The 18424-nt window shown below is 48.3% G+C and overlaps 1 protein-coding gene across 7 annotated transcripts in view; it reads left to right on the top strand.

Annotated features, from left to right (window-relative positions):
* The window catches only part of LOC144768531 (uncharacterized), a 326174-nt gene that overhangs the window by 269020 nt on the left and 38730 nt on the right, over positions 1 to 18424 (top strand). For 6 of the 7 annotated variants that reach the window (XM_078652280.1, XM_078652283.1, XM_078652282.1 and 3 more), the window contains one exon: positions 5130 to 5175. The exons of the other annotated variant lie outside the window; for it this stretch is intronic. In XM_078652280.1, coding sequence (XP_078508406.1) covers positions 5130 to 5175 — 46 coding nt within the window. The remainder of the gene's footprint in view (positions 1 to 5129; positions 5176 to 18424) is intronic. 7 annotated transcript variants of the gene reach the window in all.

The raw sequence follows: 18424 nt of genomic DNA, 5'->3' as shown, positions 1-18424 counted from the left end.
TAGTTGATCAATTTGTAAGTTCCCCAAACCCAAAAGTTGAGTTTGGGCACAATTTGCATTTTAAAAGCAGTCCTACAACACAGGGCTACTTTTAAACTGACCTCAGGCTTCAGCAGTGCACACATGCAAGCGCAGAAAGGGCTGTTGGCCTCTAAACTGCCATGCCCTATTATATTCTAGGGACTTAAAGGTAGTTCTAAACCCCCTGCCCCATTATGTACTATAGGAGAGGTCATGCCAATCATAGGGGTACCCTAACCCATAGTGCACCCTAGTGTATGAAGGTGTTTTCACTGTATTTTTAAGTGTCTCTTTCAGAATAGCACTTGCCCTGGGCCTGTTTAGGAAGAGGCCAGGGTCAGTCAGAGTCGGGTACCACCAGTACCAGTCAACAAAAAGGTAGGGAGTGCCCAGGGCACAGGGTGGCTTTGCAACACTATAGAAGGACAAACTCAGAATTTAAAACATAACATCATGGTGGGGGGAGGGGGGTTCTCTTTAATAATCAGAATTGATTTCAATCCTAATGAACCCATTTTCCAACATTAGGATAAGGAAAGACTCTGGAAAAATCATAACCTTCTAATCTATACCTTGAAGTTTACATGTAGCTCTTTGATGACGGTTAACAGCTCACTGTTCAATGTTAGGATTTTAACTTATAAACTGCAAATACCAAAATCTCAGACAAAAGCAGTAACTCACTGACCTATTTACATGATATGGATTTTGTGATCTGCATGGTACACGTTCTTTGCAGAAGACATATTGCCCCACTGTGGCTACCTTACCATGAGTCAAAACTTCCACTAGACAATCCTCCCATCTCTCTCAATAAAGAGCATTAATCATCGAAGTTATCTTCACATTTTTATTGTTGCACGAAAATTGTTGGGAGACCAGGAATGCAGCAGCAGGTACTTTTTAAACCATAATGCTTTTGCAAACACGACACCCCACCCTAAGTCAGCGACGTTTGTTTGCTTGGTGCATGAAGATGCAAGATTCAAATACATGTTTTTTTAACATTTGGTCTGATTACTATATGAATTTAAATAACAATAAAGCATAATGCAAACTGTGACTACATGCCTGCTTTTCTCAATATTTCACTTCGAAAGTATGTGATTGTATTTAACAGGCGGTGATTTGTATAGGGTGACTGGAAAGTTCACAAGGTTGTCCCTGTCCCCCCAGAATTTAAGTGTCTCCTACGCCCCGGCTAATGCTGTTATCTGAACTCAGCTTGTACACACCTCACTCAAATTCTGGGGGGGGGGGACAGGGATAAAAAGATTAGGAGCCATTTCACGTAACTCTTTCTGCAGGCCGCAGGAGAGGAGTGAAACTGACCTTTCACGGCCTTCAGTGCAAGTGAAACAAGCGCGCGCGTGCCTCACGTTTAAAGTAAACAAGCATGCGCGCCTCGACCGGCAGCAGGGGGAGGGGGCTGCGCAGGTTTCCCTTGTGAGAGCCAGCAGCAAAGTGTGATAATTATTAACGTATGGGGCTGCTGCTCGCTCCCGCAGCGGAATTGCCAAACGTGCACGCGTTGCCATTGGAAGCAATGCAACGCGTGCATGTTTTTGCCTGCAAAAGTGTAGCGATGGCTATAGGTCTTTTTCCTATGCAGCGCATGCGTGCTGTGTAGGCGCGACCTAAAAAGGGACATGTTACATATATTCCTGCACTACGTGGCAGGCACAATCGGGTGCCTACCACATGGTGCAGTGATATGTAGGTCCCATGTCTGGGGCCTGGGGGGAAAGGGGCCTGTTATGGGCCTCAAATATCCCTTTCCGCCAGCTTTTACAAAACTGCCATGGCTAGGCTGACGGGTAAGGGACATTGTAATCCCTAGTGCAATGCCTGGTAGGCACCACCAGCATTGTAGGAACCAAGAACCCCTCCACCGCACTGGCGGGCACAAGGAGCCCATCAGGTGTGTGGCGGTTGGTCTTTCTGACCGCCAGGGGACCACCCGCCATTGTAATATGGTGGGCAGTGATGCAGTCACCGACGGCGGTGGGACCGCCACCGACGGAGCGATGTGGAGGTCTCACCGCCATTATAATCACCCCCTAAGTTTGGTGTGCATGCAAATCCTACATTGCCATCCACTGGTAAGTTGCACTACTACTGCTGAAAAAGGCCAATGGAGTTACCAATGGGTGAGGCGGCCTGGCCTCAAGGGTCTTGTGACCTCAGTGACCATCACTGTCGGTCTAGGGTGTGCTTCTTCATATGCCTGCTTGCAAGACTGGAGGTGAACTGCAGTATGGATTGTGGTGGACATGCCTTCAAGGTTAACTTACACTTGCCACCTTTAGGGTCCACCTGCGGGTGCTAAGACACCAGGGCTTCTAAGGTCTATCGGGCCTTCTGACGTGTAGCATCGGAATGAGCTCTGTCAGGAGTGTGGTCTGGTGGACTGGTCATGAAGGCTGAACATGGTTCTCCAGTTCCAAATTCAGCATCACTGGCCAGAGTGCCACATTCTCTTCCACACTGAAAACCATACTGCCCCACTGAGAGAAAGTCCCAATGCCGTCAGCTACAACTCAATTGTGCTGCGACTAAATTCAAATTATGCACTAGACAACAGCAAAATGCTGCCTGAAAAAAAATGAATAACACCCTGGAAAAAGCAAACACTCAAAGGGAATACAAGAATAAGCAAAGCATATGAACTGTAATCAGTAACAACATTGTTACCTTAACTGTTTAAAACTCATTATTCAGAAATCAGGAAGTAATTTTGCCTGAAAAGTATAGGACCTGGTTAGAGGACCAGGAAGGGACCCGTTTCTCAATGTCCATTGCTTATATCCTTTCAAAATGTAAGCAGTTTGGTTTAAAAAAGACCACATCCCTGAACACAGAGCCGCATTTTATAATCTAAAATAACTAAAACAGTTGAAAACGATCATATTAAACATTTCCACTGCACCCATCAACCAGGTATTGCAGTCCCTTTAGGAATGGTGCACTTTCCCACCCTGGGAAAAAATGTTGTTCAAAGAAAGAAGATATAAAGAAAGTAGCGCTTTCACTGGCAAACTCTGTAAAGTGGCGCTAATGTGTGTGGGTGTATATAACAATCTGGCCTGTTTGCTGACCACTCTGTATTGCTTTATTTAGGTATTTAATTATTTTTTTCTCTCCGTCCTAAGGTTTTTCTTCTGAATAGAAAACGGTCAGAAAATGAGGACATTTCCAGCCAAAGCGTTCCACCTTTTTTGGATCCATTTCACAGGGAAAGAAATAAAGAAAAGGAGAGGCAAGACAGAGTACAAGTGCTGTCTCTTGAAATCAGGACGTAAGGAGGAGCAAGACCGAGACAGAAAGAGATGGATGAATAAAGGGAGAGAGGGGAGGAGGACAGCTGCCAGAGGCAGACCAGGAGAAGTTGACACTGTCCTTGCCTTCTCTGGGCATGAAGGAAGAGATACAAAGCTTTTTTTCCTTCCCTGCCCTTCCCAGAGCCTTCCTGAAGCATAATAAAGGGCAGAGGGCGGGTGGCCTCTTTGACTCCAGGCAGGTCAAGTGCAGGCAGGGCCGGACTGGCCGTAGTGGGCACCGGGCAATCCTCCGGTGCGCCGCACAGGTGGAGGCCGGTTTTGGGCCCCTGAGCGCCGTTTTTGTTACAGGCCCATTTTTGCAGCATAGCTGCAAAATCGGCCCTGCAACAAAATCGTCCAAAACCGGACCTGGCAAAGAGCTCGGCCGCACCTCCAACCCCTGGGAGGGGGCCAGACGAGCTCTTTTCCAGGGCCGGTTTTGGTTCCCAGTCCTGCCCTGAGTGCAGGGCCATTAGGTAGAGCTTTCGCGCGCTAATGGCCCTGTGAATAACAAAAGGGAGAGGGGTTAATTATTTTGTCCCCTCGTCCCCCCCACCCTCGTCCCCCGTGTCCCCTGCACTTCAAAATCTGGGGCGGATATATCCCCCGCGTTCCCCACACTTCCTACGCCCATGCACGTGCTCACTAACTTGTGGCTTGAGTGAAGGCCGTTGGTGTCGTATGCCATGCGGCCTGCGTTAATGTACACTTTGCTACTGTCTGGATTCAGGCTGCATATGCGCACCTTGTCATTAATGACTGCATCGACAATGCTTGTGCACACCACAATAGTTCTGTTGCCTGTGCAGGACTATACGGTACCATTCTACGCAAAACCACATGTTGCTAAAGTGACTGTCCTCTTCTAGAGCTGAATCAAAATGTCACACTTGTGGGGCCAGTCTGCTTCCCCCACACCTGGTCTTGCAGTGCCACTCAATGGCTCTAACAATGGCTGGGTCCTCTGGTCCTGAATTACGCAGCTTGTGCAGGGTTTGAGAAGACGTGCTCAGACCCATGATGACTGAGCACAGCAGCTCAATGTCTGGAGACCATCCTTGCGTAAACCTACATCTGAATGTTTGTATTTATGCCGTGATGCACACCACCGACATCACTTTGACTTGCACTACCTGTGTACACTTTCGTGCTATTTAGTATTCCCATTGCTTCTGCATGTAATCTCTTGTGTGCACATCACTAGCATCATTCCTGCTGTTTGTGCACACCTAATCTGGGAGTTCATGTGTGCTGCTTGTGCATGCCTTAACTAGTAACCATTTTCGTTCTCTTTCTGCACACCTGTTCACCACTGCTTGGATTCATTAGCGCTTGGAATTCATTCTAAATGTGGAACCCTCTCGGTGACCAAGGATTTTGCTTCCCCAGGTTGAAGTAAGATTCTTGCCAGCCCAGCTGTGGGGCTATCCTTGCTGCTTGTAGGTACAATGTGGTGCCTGGTACAGACCAGTGTCACTCGCCACCCTGCTTCTGCACAGCTCACTGGAGCAGGAGTAGCACTGTTCCTGCGTGCTATGTTGTACGCCTATGCTGTTTCATTGCATAGGCGTACTTTCACATTAGTCTGATTCCAAACTGCTTGAGCTAACCTGGCTAGTGCGGATTCATGTGGCTTGTGCACACACTCTCTATGGTGTCTGGTTTCACACTGCCTGTGCACACTCGTTCACTAGTGGCTTAATATGGTACGAACATGAAGTTATCATGTAATGAGTGATATATAAATAACCATACTCCATCTCCTGTGTTTCTGATTTTTCTTCACAGTAAAAACGTCCCCAGCTTCTATGCTGCCTCCAAACACAAGCTTCAAGTGAGTATAGATGTTGTCTCTGTGCCCTCCTACTGCTCGCCGTGTGACCTGCCTGCTCACCAGGCTGCGGCCTGCCTGCACTCTGCCTCCTCACACCCTCCATTCTCCTTGTGATCTTCATTACTAATCTAAACTGCTGCTGCGTGGCATGGCTTTCTATTTCGTCTCCAGTTGTACTATGCCTCTGTCAAGCATATCCAGCGTTTTCTTCCGTCTGTGGTCACCAGCCTTATGCAACATATCCACTCTCAGCTGTCTTTACTGTGGGTTGGAGAGATCTAACTCTGGTGCAGTGCTCTCCTCGTTACTCCCCTCCCGGCAATTAAAACAAGCATTTTGCAATGCAATAGGTCTCGCATTTGTGAGAGTTAAAGCTATTGGCGTTGTAAATGAGAATTTACTTATGTTTTGAGTGTAGCATTGGCAGCCAGTACGTTTTGGAGGAAGGTGGGCGGATTGGACACGCACTCAACACTCTCATCCATGCATTCACACACGCCCACATACACAAACACATCCATTCACAACACTCTTTACCAAACATTCATAGATACACGCACGCACCAAACATTAATTTAAAAGGAAAAAACACTTACCTGCAGCCAGCTCTGCCTCGGAGTTTCCAGGAGGCTTGTGACTGCTGCCTTTAGGTCAGCCAATGAGGGAAGGCAGAAGTCCCAACGCCATCCCAGCGTGGAACGGAGTCAGTGATACTGCTGACCCCACCCCACTCTGTGATGAAGTGTCACTGATTGACACTCGACCCTGGGCACTTCTGGGATTAAAACCGAAGCGCCCACGTGCGAGGCAATCCGTGACGCTACCCCTCGTCACTGCGAGGAGAGCCTTAGGGGCCTTTGCTGAGCTGAGGACATCACATCCACAGGAGCTGTGACTTCCTCTGTCCAGCAAAGTTCAGCTCAGGCAGCCAGGAGCCTGTGCATTTTGCACATGTCTGGCTCCTGGCTGCCTGACCTGAAATGAACAGCGATATCAGGCTGATCTTTGTTCAGCCCGACAGACGCTGTTCGTGAGGGGCAAAAGGTGGTGGAGCGTGGCTCCTCGACCCCAATGGACCAGCTGCAGCTGGATTATAGTGGGTGTATAAATAGAGACGCAGCACAGTTTATTAGGCTAACAATGGGGAATTGCCAAATGGAAAACAGGATGGCAAAAAGATAAGGCGCATAGAATGAAATTAAATTAGGCAGGTTAAGGAGAAAGGCAGGTTTAAACCAAGAAATGAAAGAAATTAAGATTGGGAAAGAAAATGAGAAGGGGCAGTGACGTTTGAGCAGGGAAAAATCGATAAGACAGCTGCATAAGTGTTGGACTTGGGCCTTGTGGCAGGGTCACCCCTGAACTTTTTGCCTTAAATTATAGTGATTTCTGGTCTTTGCGTACTTGGACACTGTGGCGCAGTGTAAAGTGCGTGCACTCCTTGAGTGCGTGTGAGAGATAGGCCTGCCCTCCCATAGGAATGCATGGGGAATGTATGTGTCCCTGGTAGTTCCTGATGCGTGGGGAGTGCAGGCTCGAGTTTGGTATGTGTGAACTCGTGGGAGTGAATGCTGCGCAACAGTATGTGCGGCTTGTATGTGTCTAGTGGGGAAGGGCCACTTCTAGACATGGCTGTGTGTGTGCAGTGAGGGTGCTGGAGCGTGATTGGCTGGAGCTGGCTGGCATGCTAGGCTCCAGGAAGTCTGGATGGGTCTGCCCGGTGGTGAGTGTGAGATTAGCATGAGTGATGTGTGGGAGGAGTGTACCTGTGTCCTGGATGGGCTGGGTTTTCCCCCACACAATGCTGGCTCCGCCCCCCTGTGGTGTGTAACGACCCTAGCCTCCCCAGTGAATGAAATGGGTGGTTGGGCCATCAAGAGTGCTCCAGAACCAGCTGCGACTGGTTTCTCCCCCACCCTGCACCTTTAGACAAAGGGTTGCTCTGTATAAAAAGAGGGGCTGTGACCCCATGAAAATGTTCTTGTTCCCAACTTGAATCTTGCCTGGGGCGTGCTGCTGCTTGGGCTCAGGTGAAGGCTTGCCTCCCTGAGCCCTGCCCAGCCCCTGGACTGCTGAGATGCTGGAATACTGAAGGACTTGTTGCTTTTTGTGCCTTCATAGCGCTGGGAGCGCTGTATTTCTTTCCTAGCGCTTGGGAGCGCTTTATCCTGCATATAGCGCTTGGGAGCGCTGTTTTCATGCCCACAGCGCTTGGGAGCGCTGTTCATTCGAGCCGGTGCCCACCCGGCATTGGCCCGTTCTGTGAGGGGTCCCTGACCCCCAGCGAGTGCCTACCTCGCTTGATGCCGTATTATTTCATCTCGAGGGTGCCACCCCTCTGAAATGCCCCCGAGATTCACCGCCGCGGCCCGAGCGCCGCAAAACAGGAAGTCAGGCACTACGGTGCCTGACGCGGGGCGGGACTTCCGGTTTGCCGGAGGAAGTCCCGCCCGCCGCCGCGCTGGGATTGGCCAGCGCCGTCAGAAAGACTGAGCCTGGAGCTGAGTCCCGGTCCCGAGATGGGGGACCGGGTGAAGACGAACGAGAGAGCGGGCGGGGCTCCCATGAGGTGAGGGAGTGCCCCGCTCCTGCCAGAAGATGTCCGCCGAGGCCCCCGTGAGCGAGGGAGAGCCCCGGCAGACTGCTGCCAGAAGACTGTGTCCCCCGCCGCCTCCGGAGAGCAGCCGGTGAGTAGAGCTGCCCCGGGGGGTGGGGGGGGGTGCTGAGAGTGCGCGAGGGATTCCCTCGCAACGCTGAGCGGCCCCGCTTGGCAGAGGGCCGCTCCCACGGCCCACAGTAGTTCTTTGAGCCTAGAGGGCTCGTTTGGGGCATAGCGTTTTCTTCGGGGTCCGTGCGCCCCGCAATGTGAGAGGTGCCTTCAGGGCGGCCCCGGATGGTAGAGGGCCGCCCCAACGTTTCCCCAGGGCACGGTATCAAGTTAAAGGGCCCGAGGAGCCCGTGCTGAGCCCCGTGGCTCCAACGTGTTGGGACATTGTAATTACTGTAGAGCCTGAGGGCTCCCACGCTGGGCAGTAGTGTTTCTGGAGCCTAGATGGCTCCAGCCAGAGGCATATTTGTTTTCCGAGCCAGAGGGCTCCAACCTATTGCGCAGTTTGGATGCAGTTTGGTTCCTGAGGGGCTAGAGAGAGCCCCTGGCGCAGATTTGTTTCCAGCTGCCCAGCAAGTAGTGGGCAGCTGCACCGTGTAGGTCTTTCTTTTCCTAGGGACATGTACTCTGGACTTTAGGAGTGAGACGCACTCCTTCACCCCTGCCCTTTCCCCAGCTGCGCAGCACTTAGTGCCAGCTGCAGCGTTTAGGCCCCCTGTTCTGTCCCTCAGCTGCCCAGCACTTTGTGGGCAGCTGCTACGTTTAGGTTCTGGCGCAGTGGCGCAACCTGGACTTTGTGAGTTCTGCGCTAAAGGTGATTTATGCGCTAACTGAGGTTTAGATGCTGTTATGATCTATGTCCTATTGCTTTTGGGTGTTAGGAAATGTACAATGTGTAGTATGTTCTGCGCACCCTGTGTTCTGCACCTCTGAATGTGTTGTTGATACATTATGTGCCCTGTTCCTTACACCGCTGAACGTGTGTTGATGCGTCATGTGTTCCTTACACCGCTGAATGTAGGGTCTGCATCATGTGTTTTGTCCCCAGGTCTATGCCCCTACTTGTATTGTGATACTGAGGTGGTTGTTCTTGCTAGTGCAGGTGGTGCTAGTAAGGTCCTGGTTCCCTGCGTGACCTGTTCCTAGGGTGGTTAGGATTGCGTAGGGGGTACTTACCAGTTACCAAGGGGTACTGGTTGTGTGCTTTATGTCCTATTTTGTGTTACAGTGATGTTCTGTTATGTTCTAAGTGATATTCCAAGGGCTTGATACTGAGCTCGCCCCCTGACCAGAGTCCCAGGACCAGTGGACTCTATTGTGCCTTCCCTGACAAATTGCTGGGACTTGTCTGATCTCCCTGGGCCCCTGGGGCCTCGCTGAAGTGTGCCTCGCTCGTTCCCCTTGGCAGCTCGTGCCGGCCGCCCGTCCAAGCCTCGAGCCGCGCCGCTCTCCCCTGAGCCGCGCCGCTTCGCTGGGCCGCCCGCATCCTGCCTCCCCCTCCTCTTCTGAGCCGCACACATTGGTCGCCCCAGAGAAACGCTTGTACCTTGCCGGCCGCCCGCTCAAGCCTCGAGCCGCACCGCTCTGCCCTGAGTCGCGCCGCTTCGCTGGGCCGCCCGCTCAAGTTTACTATGGAGGTCACTCGCATTATCCCACGCAACCAGGATGGGAGGTACTGTCCGTTAGGCTCTATGTTCTAAGTTCTAGGCCTATAAGTATTGTATTCTAAGTTCTAAAAGTGCTGATTCCTGACAGTGGTCCAGGTGGCCCTGTCTTGTAAATATCCCCTGTAAATTCTGCCCGTGCCTCTGGCACATTGTAAAGTGTGTGTTTTGTCTAATGTGTTTTGGTGTAATACAAAGGCTATTTTTATATAACCTTGTGTGGAGTTTCCTTTGTGGTGGGTCCTGGGTGTTGCTGCTGGGGTGCGTGCGCAAATACTTAACTTACATCGCCTCCAAGTTTAGCCTTGCTGCTCGCGCCACGTTACCTAGAGGGTGAGCAGGGGTTATCTTGGCGTGTAACTCCCTTGCCCTGACTTGGGAGTGGTGGTCTCTGACTGACTTTGGCGAAAGCCCTGGCCAGCCAGGGATCCCATTTCCAACAATAAGGAACTGAAAACGAATGGGGAGCGGAAAAAGGAGGGATGAAAAAGGGGAAAAAGAATAAGGTTGAGTGATATCAAAACAATTGCAAAGAAAGACAGAAGCGGCAAGAGAGAGCAAGTCAAACTCCAATAAAGCACTCAGAATTAAGAGACGGGAATCTGTTAATCAGCTGGACTTACTTTGAGATGTTGAAAACAAGCTGCTACATACAGTCAGTCCAGGAACAATCAAATGCAACGCTAACTTGCTCGCCTTGTTGGTTTAAATAGAGGCAGAGTAAGGGGCGGGTGCGGGGGGAACACGGGGAGGGGGGTGAGAAGAGGGTTGTAGTATGATTGTGGTTTTGCCGCTCTAGTTACAGTTTGTATTGTTGTTTCATAAATAGCTTATCTGTATGTCAGTCCAAACTGGTCCAAACTGGGGGGCCTACCCAGAATTTTGCTAATGGGAAAGAGCTTAAAGCATGGACCTTCATGGACAGTCCCGGAATCTTTATCTGGTTAGGAACCCCACGTCTTAGCCAACATTGGGTGATTACCCCATGTCATAGCGGTTGCACAACCTAAATACTGTGGATCGAACACATACAGTTATTATGTTTGTGAATATCTGATTGCCGTGCCCAGGAAGTTGTGTTTATGTGGATGATGTTCCTATTGTACTGTTGCAAGCCTGAAAAAATGCCAATAAAACAGATTTGACAAAAAAAAATAGAGGCAGAGTTAGCACCGATTGCATATAGCTCAATACAGTCCCGATGAGAACCAAGAACTAGACAGTCATGTGCGTAATTGGTATAGTGGCCATATTGGGTACGAAACCAAGCTGGGCTCACATGGAATAAACAACCCTTGCAATTGGTGTTTAATGTCATAAAAACGTGTACGTTAAATTGAAACAATTAAAATCTAAATGCAGCTAAAGTGTGGACTGCACATAAAAAAATACTGGTTTCACTGAGACTCATAGCTTAAAACAATGTGTTTACAGCAGCTATATTAATTAAGAAATATGCTGCATACACCTTGGAACAGATTTTCCCGCTATTCGAAAAAGGCAGCAAACCGGACTTAAATCTGAGACACAAAGACAAATGTTTCAAAATACATTAGCGGCCACTCGTAGTATGAAGTGGTGGGGTGGGAGGAGGTAAACACAACAAACTAACAAGTATAAATTGAAAGAGAAACTTACCTGCTCCGATGGCCGCCACCTTGCAGGCTACCAATCCCAGCACTGCTCAAATGCTGGGAATGCTATTCTCAGAATGTGAGCAGCGCTGGGATTGGTCTGAGCACCTCCGTTTGGCGCTCAGACATGGAGTGGTAGCCTGTGTTGGTTTCTCCACCCAGCTGTACAACGCAGCTGGGTGGAGAAAGGCGAAGTGTGCATGGCAGTGCACAACCATCTCCTTCCTGATGCTAGGCCATGCCTCTCCCTCGCAACCTGCAGGGCTAAAAATGTAATGCTAAAAAATGTTATTATCATTTTATTTCTGTCCTGACTCTTTTGCCTCGCCTGGCTTTCAGCATGGAGGGTGGGGGGTTACAATCCTCTGCCAGAACGGAGCAGCTGCTCCAGTCAAAGTAAATATGTTGCACAAATTACCCACGCCATTATAACATTAGGACTGCACATAGCTCAGTACAGTCACGATGAGAACCAGGAAGTAGACCGTAATGTGAGTAATTGGTATAACGACCATACTAGGTACGAAAACCAAGCTGCATTCACATTTAAGTAAACAAACCTCGTGTTTAATGTCATAAAAATACTTACATTAAAAGAATTCTACTCTAAACGCAGCTACAGTGAAGACTGCACATAAATAATGATGGTTAGTCTGAGACTCATAACAGCGAGGCGCTCTTCATAGCAACCAATGCTCGGTCAGGGAGAAGAAATGCATCACAGAGCACGGAAAGGGGGCAGCTGAACTTGATCTGCAGTTCTGGTACTTCTAAGATCCGTTTGAGTGTTTACTAGGGACTAACATGGCAGCTTTACGGGAGGAGGCTGCAGTATGGGTAGGTGTTCAAGGCCACCACCCCTGCTGTGAACTGCCCTGATCTATCTGGCCGCAGTTATGGCAATGCCCTGCAAATTTGCGTTTTGTGACTCACGCTGTGTCCGTGAGCAGCAGGTATTTGAGAGTCTGCAGGGGTTGAGAGAGGAAATGGCAAAGAGGAGACGGGTAGAAAAAATAGTACCTGTATTATACTGGTGGCCACTAATCAAGAGTAATTATTGTGTAGATGAGCTTTGCTTCTAAGCAAGAAATCAGAATTGATCTATCCGGTCGAGAACCAATGAGGAGGCTGTAAAAAAGAGCAATGCTGGAGTAAACCAAAAGTAAGCCGCAGGTGGGATTACAGTCCTTTTAGTGATTACAGCAGGTCTTGCAGACAGTGCATGCGGGCTGCTTAGGCTCCACCTACAAAACGGAGCCCTCTTTGCATCGTGTATTTAAAAAAAAAAAAAAAATTCTTAAGACATTCAGAAGGACAATATGAGCCCCTCGTTGAGATAGTCTCCTGTTTTGAAAGGCAAACAGAAGATAGGTCTTGCAACTAATGTTACCTTGGCCATGAATGTGTATGTATATTGATATGTCACTTTGAGGGACATAGTTAATATACCTCTTCTGTCTGAGGAGAGGCAAAGAAGCTGTCAGGAGGTGCACCTCCTTTACCCCCTCCGGAGTGCTGCAATCAAGGGGTGCACTAAGTGTGCCACCCTTTAGGCACTGTCAGTGCACCTCCAGACCAGCTGCTTTGCGTCTGTGCTCACGTCTATATAATGGTGCTTGCGCAGAGGCAAAGGATTCTCTCATTTACATGGGGCAACGCCCCCACGCAAATGATGGCACACCCTCTGAAGATAACACTGGCACTTTATGTGCATCAGTTCTATTATCTGTATTATAGAAGGGGTCGCACAAGCATCTATGGCCCCTTCAGTAATCCTAAAGTGCCCCAGGGAGGGCTAAGCAGGTGCAAACGCCAGTTCTGCGCCTTGGGCACATCCATTATGAGGCCCCTGTTTGTTCTCAGTGGCTCTGTAGCGCCTGGGAGCCCCTGATGCCCTTCTCTCCCTGACTCTCAGTTGGCCACTTCCATGGACTAGGACATAAAGATGTGTGATGCCAGACCTCAAAAAGGCACCTGCTTTTGATCACTCCACTCCAACAGTCTGCACTTCAGTGTTTGTTTAATCCAGCGGTCTGCACTGCTGCTGTAGATCATGAGGGCAGCTCACCGGCTCAGGAGCAGCCCACTACAGCCTGGAAGAGGAGGCCGGGCTTCACCCTCCTGTCCTCTCCATTATGGGCCGCCAGCGAGTAATACGATATCTGTGTTCAAATCTTTGAGGAACAGTTATTTATTTACTTGTATTGATTGCAACCTTTCAGTTTCTATAATTGGTGGCAATAAAAGAATGTTTGAGTACTTTAACATTATTTGAACAGCAGTACTGGAAATTGTATCAAGTTAAGAAGCTAGGTCAAACAAACAAATGTTATTTTTTCAAGCCAGAAATGACCGGTTTAGTCTATTTCTAGATCTCCCATTTAATACCTCAACTTGTAGTCCACTTAATTGAGAAAGATTCACACACTCTAAGGGCTCATCACTGTTCAATGGTGCACACAGCATGTTGCCTTATTTATCTGGTCACCCAAGCAAACTAGGGGAGTGAGAGGAGCACATTTCAGAGAATCGTGGTACCACCTGCCTAAATGTATAAATCCCAAATAAGTACCTGATACTTTTCAAAGGACATGTGGAAACATCCAAATTGAAGAAGTCTTCCGGGAAGCGCGGGCCAGAAACCTTCCTCCAAAAAGGATGAAGGCACTCACCCACCTATGTGGCATGCTTCATTATCTGGGTGGATATTGTATAGTACAGATAATAGTAATAAAACGTCCAGCATGTTTCTACCCTTAAGTGGCATACGAGTACAGGGCATTGATCAGGACAGGGCCCTCCATCTACTCCTAACTTATTTCTTGTATCCATCCAATCATAGATTTATTTGTGGGTTAAATCGGGAGATAAAAAAGGAATTGAAAGGAGTTATGGTGATCTCGTCTGTTTGCCACATACTCCCTGAAGGACACTACAACCACTTCCACTGACTGTATATGGATGTTTGATGTATGCCAACACTTCTAGCAGTATCCACTCTCATTCCTGTACTCTCCTCCCCCCCCTCCCCTGTCCTTTGCTCAGCCCTCCACATGGTTCACACTATCGTAGGGTCTCCCATATTTCTCGCATTTCACTGGGATTTGTATTTTTTAGGTCGAACTGTTGCATCTCTCTATGGGCTTTTAGAACCCCTCCCAATCGCAATTAGTTGCTATGTGTGGCAGTTAAAAATGCTGGCTTCATATTGGTGCATTTGTGGAAATGTCCCTCCTTTGCGTAATAAGTTCCCTCCCAGGTGATATCACTAAAATAATGTTTTTGATGGCCATCACACTGTACAGCCTCGAATGGCCTCGCCTCCCTCTGCCCGTCTGGTAGCTGGTTAGTGCCTGCACTCAGTGCAGCCACCTGCATGTTAAGTACGAGAATACTCCAGGAATGTGCCCATAAGCAAGCTTTATTCAGCTGGTCAAAAAAGGAACAGGCAAGAGCTAGGCAGCATGGCTTCCACTATAAGACATCTCTTACCAACTAATGTCCTGGACTTGAACCCGTTACAGAATACAAACATGCATTCGAGGCCACTCTCCATACCTTGCTCCAATGGGGACACTGACGTGCACTTCCACTTTCTCCGACTCAAATTGAGCCGATGCCGCGGCCGCGCTGTGGCACCTTTTTCTCCTCGCACTGATTTAACTAGGAGCTAGAGGCTTTTTTACTGTTGGTGTTTTAAATTGATGAATCCTATTCTTTGCACGTATTTTATTATTTGTGGGGGGCATTCTGAGCTGTGTGTAATTCTCAGGAGGAACTGAACCTTCGATTCTGCCTAGCTTAGGTCAGCGTTCTAGCTTCTTGGGGGACACTCACTTCCGCTTTCTCTGACTCAAATTGAGCCGATGACGTGGCCGTGCAGCGGGCGCGACGCCGGCGTGCTAAAGGCAAGCCCGACTGCGCCAGGACGGGGCCAGGGGCCAGGGGCCAGGACGCCTGTTGGCTCCCTTTCTGATAATTACTATTATAACAGGGTTCAGCTCCTTAGGATTAAAGGTGAGATGAGGAGTGAGCGTTTGCATGCTATGGCAATGGAGGAGGGGATTATTTCCTGTTTTTTGCAATTTTACCTTCAAATCTTCCTACACCACTCACCCTTTGGCAATTGGAGAAGGCAAAGGTAAATCCATATCCATATTACTACTTAATTGTTGCTCCCTTCCCAAACACACCAGTGAAATCCATTTATTGTTGGAAGATAAGAGCCCATATGTCCTCTTCCTGACGGAAACGTGGACCAGTAAGGATTCTGATGCTGATGTGGTTCAAGCTCTTCCTTCTAATTATTGCATTCTTAGGCAAGATCGGGCCAGTGGCTGTGGGGGTGGGAGTTCTATTATATACAAAAATGTTTATAGATGTAGATCTACCACTAGCCTTTTAGTCGATTGTGAGAGCCTATCCTTTGGTATAAGCTTTTCACCTACCTGCACTTTTTCAGGAATCCTTTTATACCGTCCTCCAGGAGCACTGGGTTATTTTTGCAATGATCTTCCGGATATAGCTACCAATGGGGCGAGTCTTGCTTCCAATTTCTCGATCTTGGGCGATTTGAATTTACATTTTGATGATCCTGACTCTTCCACTTCGCAGGACCTCATTGAAGGCCTTGAAACGTTTCAACTTAAACAAATTGTGACCGGCCCTACTCACATCCTTGGCCATCTGCTTGATCCTTTTTTTACAAATCTTACAAATATGACTTTGGTTTAGTCCATTATGGTTCCCTGGTCTGACCACTTTTTACTATCTTTTATTTGGACCCCTCAAGATCTGCTACAGCCGTTTGCTAGGACTAAAAAGTTTGCCCGCATATGGTCCAAACTCTCTGTGGAAAGCTGGGCAACTAATCTTACAAATTCCATACCTCCCCCTCATGCAGACCCTACGATGGTTAATGCAAATTTCAACAGCTGGCTGGAGTCCTCTTCATAAGAAGGAATTATGTCAACTAATTGGGTCCAATAAGAAAGCCTGGTACTCTACTAAGCTTAGACAGCTCAAACAATCCTGTAAGCAATATGAAAGGAAATGGAGGAAGGATTTTACAGAGATAGATAATAATAAATATAGAGAATCACTTAAGCTCTATAAAAGTGAAATAAAAGCGGCTCAGGCTAATTATTACCATGGAAAAATTGCTTCTGCATCTAATTCCCCTCTAATCCCTGATCACCCCTCCTAGTCCTCCTACTGAATGCGATTTTGTTCAAAGTCGTTGTGATGAGATAGCGGATTTCTTCTCTACTAAAGTCTATAACATCTATTCTATGTTCTTGCAAACCAATCTAGATTTAAATTCTCCATTGCCCACACAACAAGCTATGCTGGAGGAATTTGCTCCACTGACTCTACCATCCTTGCAGGAACCTTTTGAGGCAATTTAAATCGGGATCCCCGGCAGATCCTGCTCCTGATCTATGCTTAATCTGGTTCTAGAGATTGTCTCTCCTGTTATTCAGGACGTAATAAACTCCTCCCTTTCAAGCGGGCAGGTTCCTCCTCTCTGGAAGCAAGCAAGAGTCAAAGCTCTTTTGAAAAAACCCAATTTAGATCCTGATGATTGGGCCAACTGTCGCCCCATCTCTCTGCTGACAGGTATTGGCAAAATTAGCAGAAAAATATGTCAACACCCTACTGGCAGCTTTCTTGGAGGAAAATAACTGCCTCCACCCCACCCAGACCGGCTTCAGGCGTCATCAGGGCACAGAGACTGCCCTTCTTGCCGTAGTTGAAGAGTCTAGGAAAATCTTGGACAACAGAGGCTGCGCTGCTATTATCTTGTTAGACCTCAGTGCAGCCTTTGTTACTGTAAACCATCAAATTATGATCCATAGACTCAGGGAGGTGGGGGTAGGTGGTACTGCCCTGAAATGGTTGCAGTCCTTCTTGGCAGATAGATCATTTGCGGTCTTTGGAGAAGATGTTCTCTCGAAGCAGATTCCTCTTCAGTATGGAGGTCCCCAGGGATCCTCTTTAAGTCCTACCATGTTTAATATCTACATGAGGTCCCTTGTGGACTCCCCTGGGGGAGTCCGCAAGGGACCTCATGTAGTCCCCCGTGGGTACTCCCCTGGGGGATCCATACTGTTACTTATGCTGATGACACTCAGCTGGTGGTGTCCCTTAGTCTGCAAGATATTGCCGTCTCGGGTCTAACTTCTTGCCTTGTGAAGGTCTCTGAGTGGATGGATAAATGGTTCCAAGACAGAAATTATGATATTGGGCCACTCGGCCCCCATGATTTTAGATCCCATGTGGCCTAGCTGTCTTGGTCCCCCCTCCCATTCCGAAAAAACAGATTAAGAGTCTGGGTGTCTGGTTCGATTGTAACCTGAACTTTACAGTTCAAGCACATAAAGTTGCTGCCAGCTGCTATCGTCTTCTAAGGCTGATGAGGAGGATTCTTCCTCTTCTTCCGTTTGAACCCAGGCCTATGTTGGTACAGGCCCTCATTATATCCTGGTTGGACTACGCGAATGCAGTCTATTTGGGTGCATCACAAGGAACTATAAAGATCCTGCAGATTGTCCAGAATTGCACGGCACGTCTCTTAATGAAGGTCCCAAAACGCAATTCTGCTATGCTGGCACTTAAGCGGCTGCACTGGCTTCCTGTTCAGGAAAGAATCCGGTTTAAGGCAATATGTATTGTCTTCAAGTCCATTACTGGTAATGGCCCCCTTTTGATCCAGCCTATGGCTCAATTATATCGCACCAATAGATCCAACAATAAGCGACTACTTGTAGTCCCTAGGATCAAACGCTCATGGACTGGAGGCCGTCGGTTTTCATACAACGCGGCCAAGTTTTGGAACCAGCTTCCAGACAACATCCGTCTTGAATCAGATTATCTTAGGTTCAGGAAGCAGTTGAAGGTCCATGATCGGGGTGAATGATAAGGTGTCAAAGGAAGCGCTGGGATGCCCTTCGGTAGCCATGCGCTATACAAGTGCGTATTCATTCATTCAATGCAGGATACAGTAACATAACACCCCCCCCCCCTTTACAACACAAAGAAAAACAATATAAGACTAATAGAAATAATCCAACTGAACAGAGAAACATGTGATAAGAAGAATCCCATTACATATTCCTGCAACCATCCCGGAAGGACCCTTTTTCTTTTACCACCGTCACGAACACCCTCATCCACAACAACCAGGTCAACGATTCCAAACTACACCTCCTCATTCATTCCATATTGCACCTCCTCCAGAGCAACAGCTGCTTCCGAAATCCCTTGGCTCCCCACCACACTCTCCTCAACAACCTCACTTCCTCGAACAAGATCAGAAGGCAAACTGGATTGAACAGCAGTCC

Source organism: Lissotriton helveticus, chromosome 7 (assembly GCF_964261635.1).
Source record: "Lissotriton helveticus chromosome 7, aLisHel1.1, whole genome shotgun sequence".
In the NCBI taxonomy this organism is placed as follows: Eukaryota; Metazoa; Chordata; class Amphibia; order Caudata; family Salamandridae; genus Lissotriton; species Lissotriton helveticus.
The sequence above is the reverse complement of the archived record's forward strand: the minus strand, read 5'-3'. Positions and strand labels throughout refer to the sequence as shown.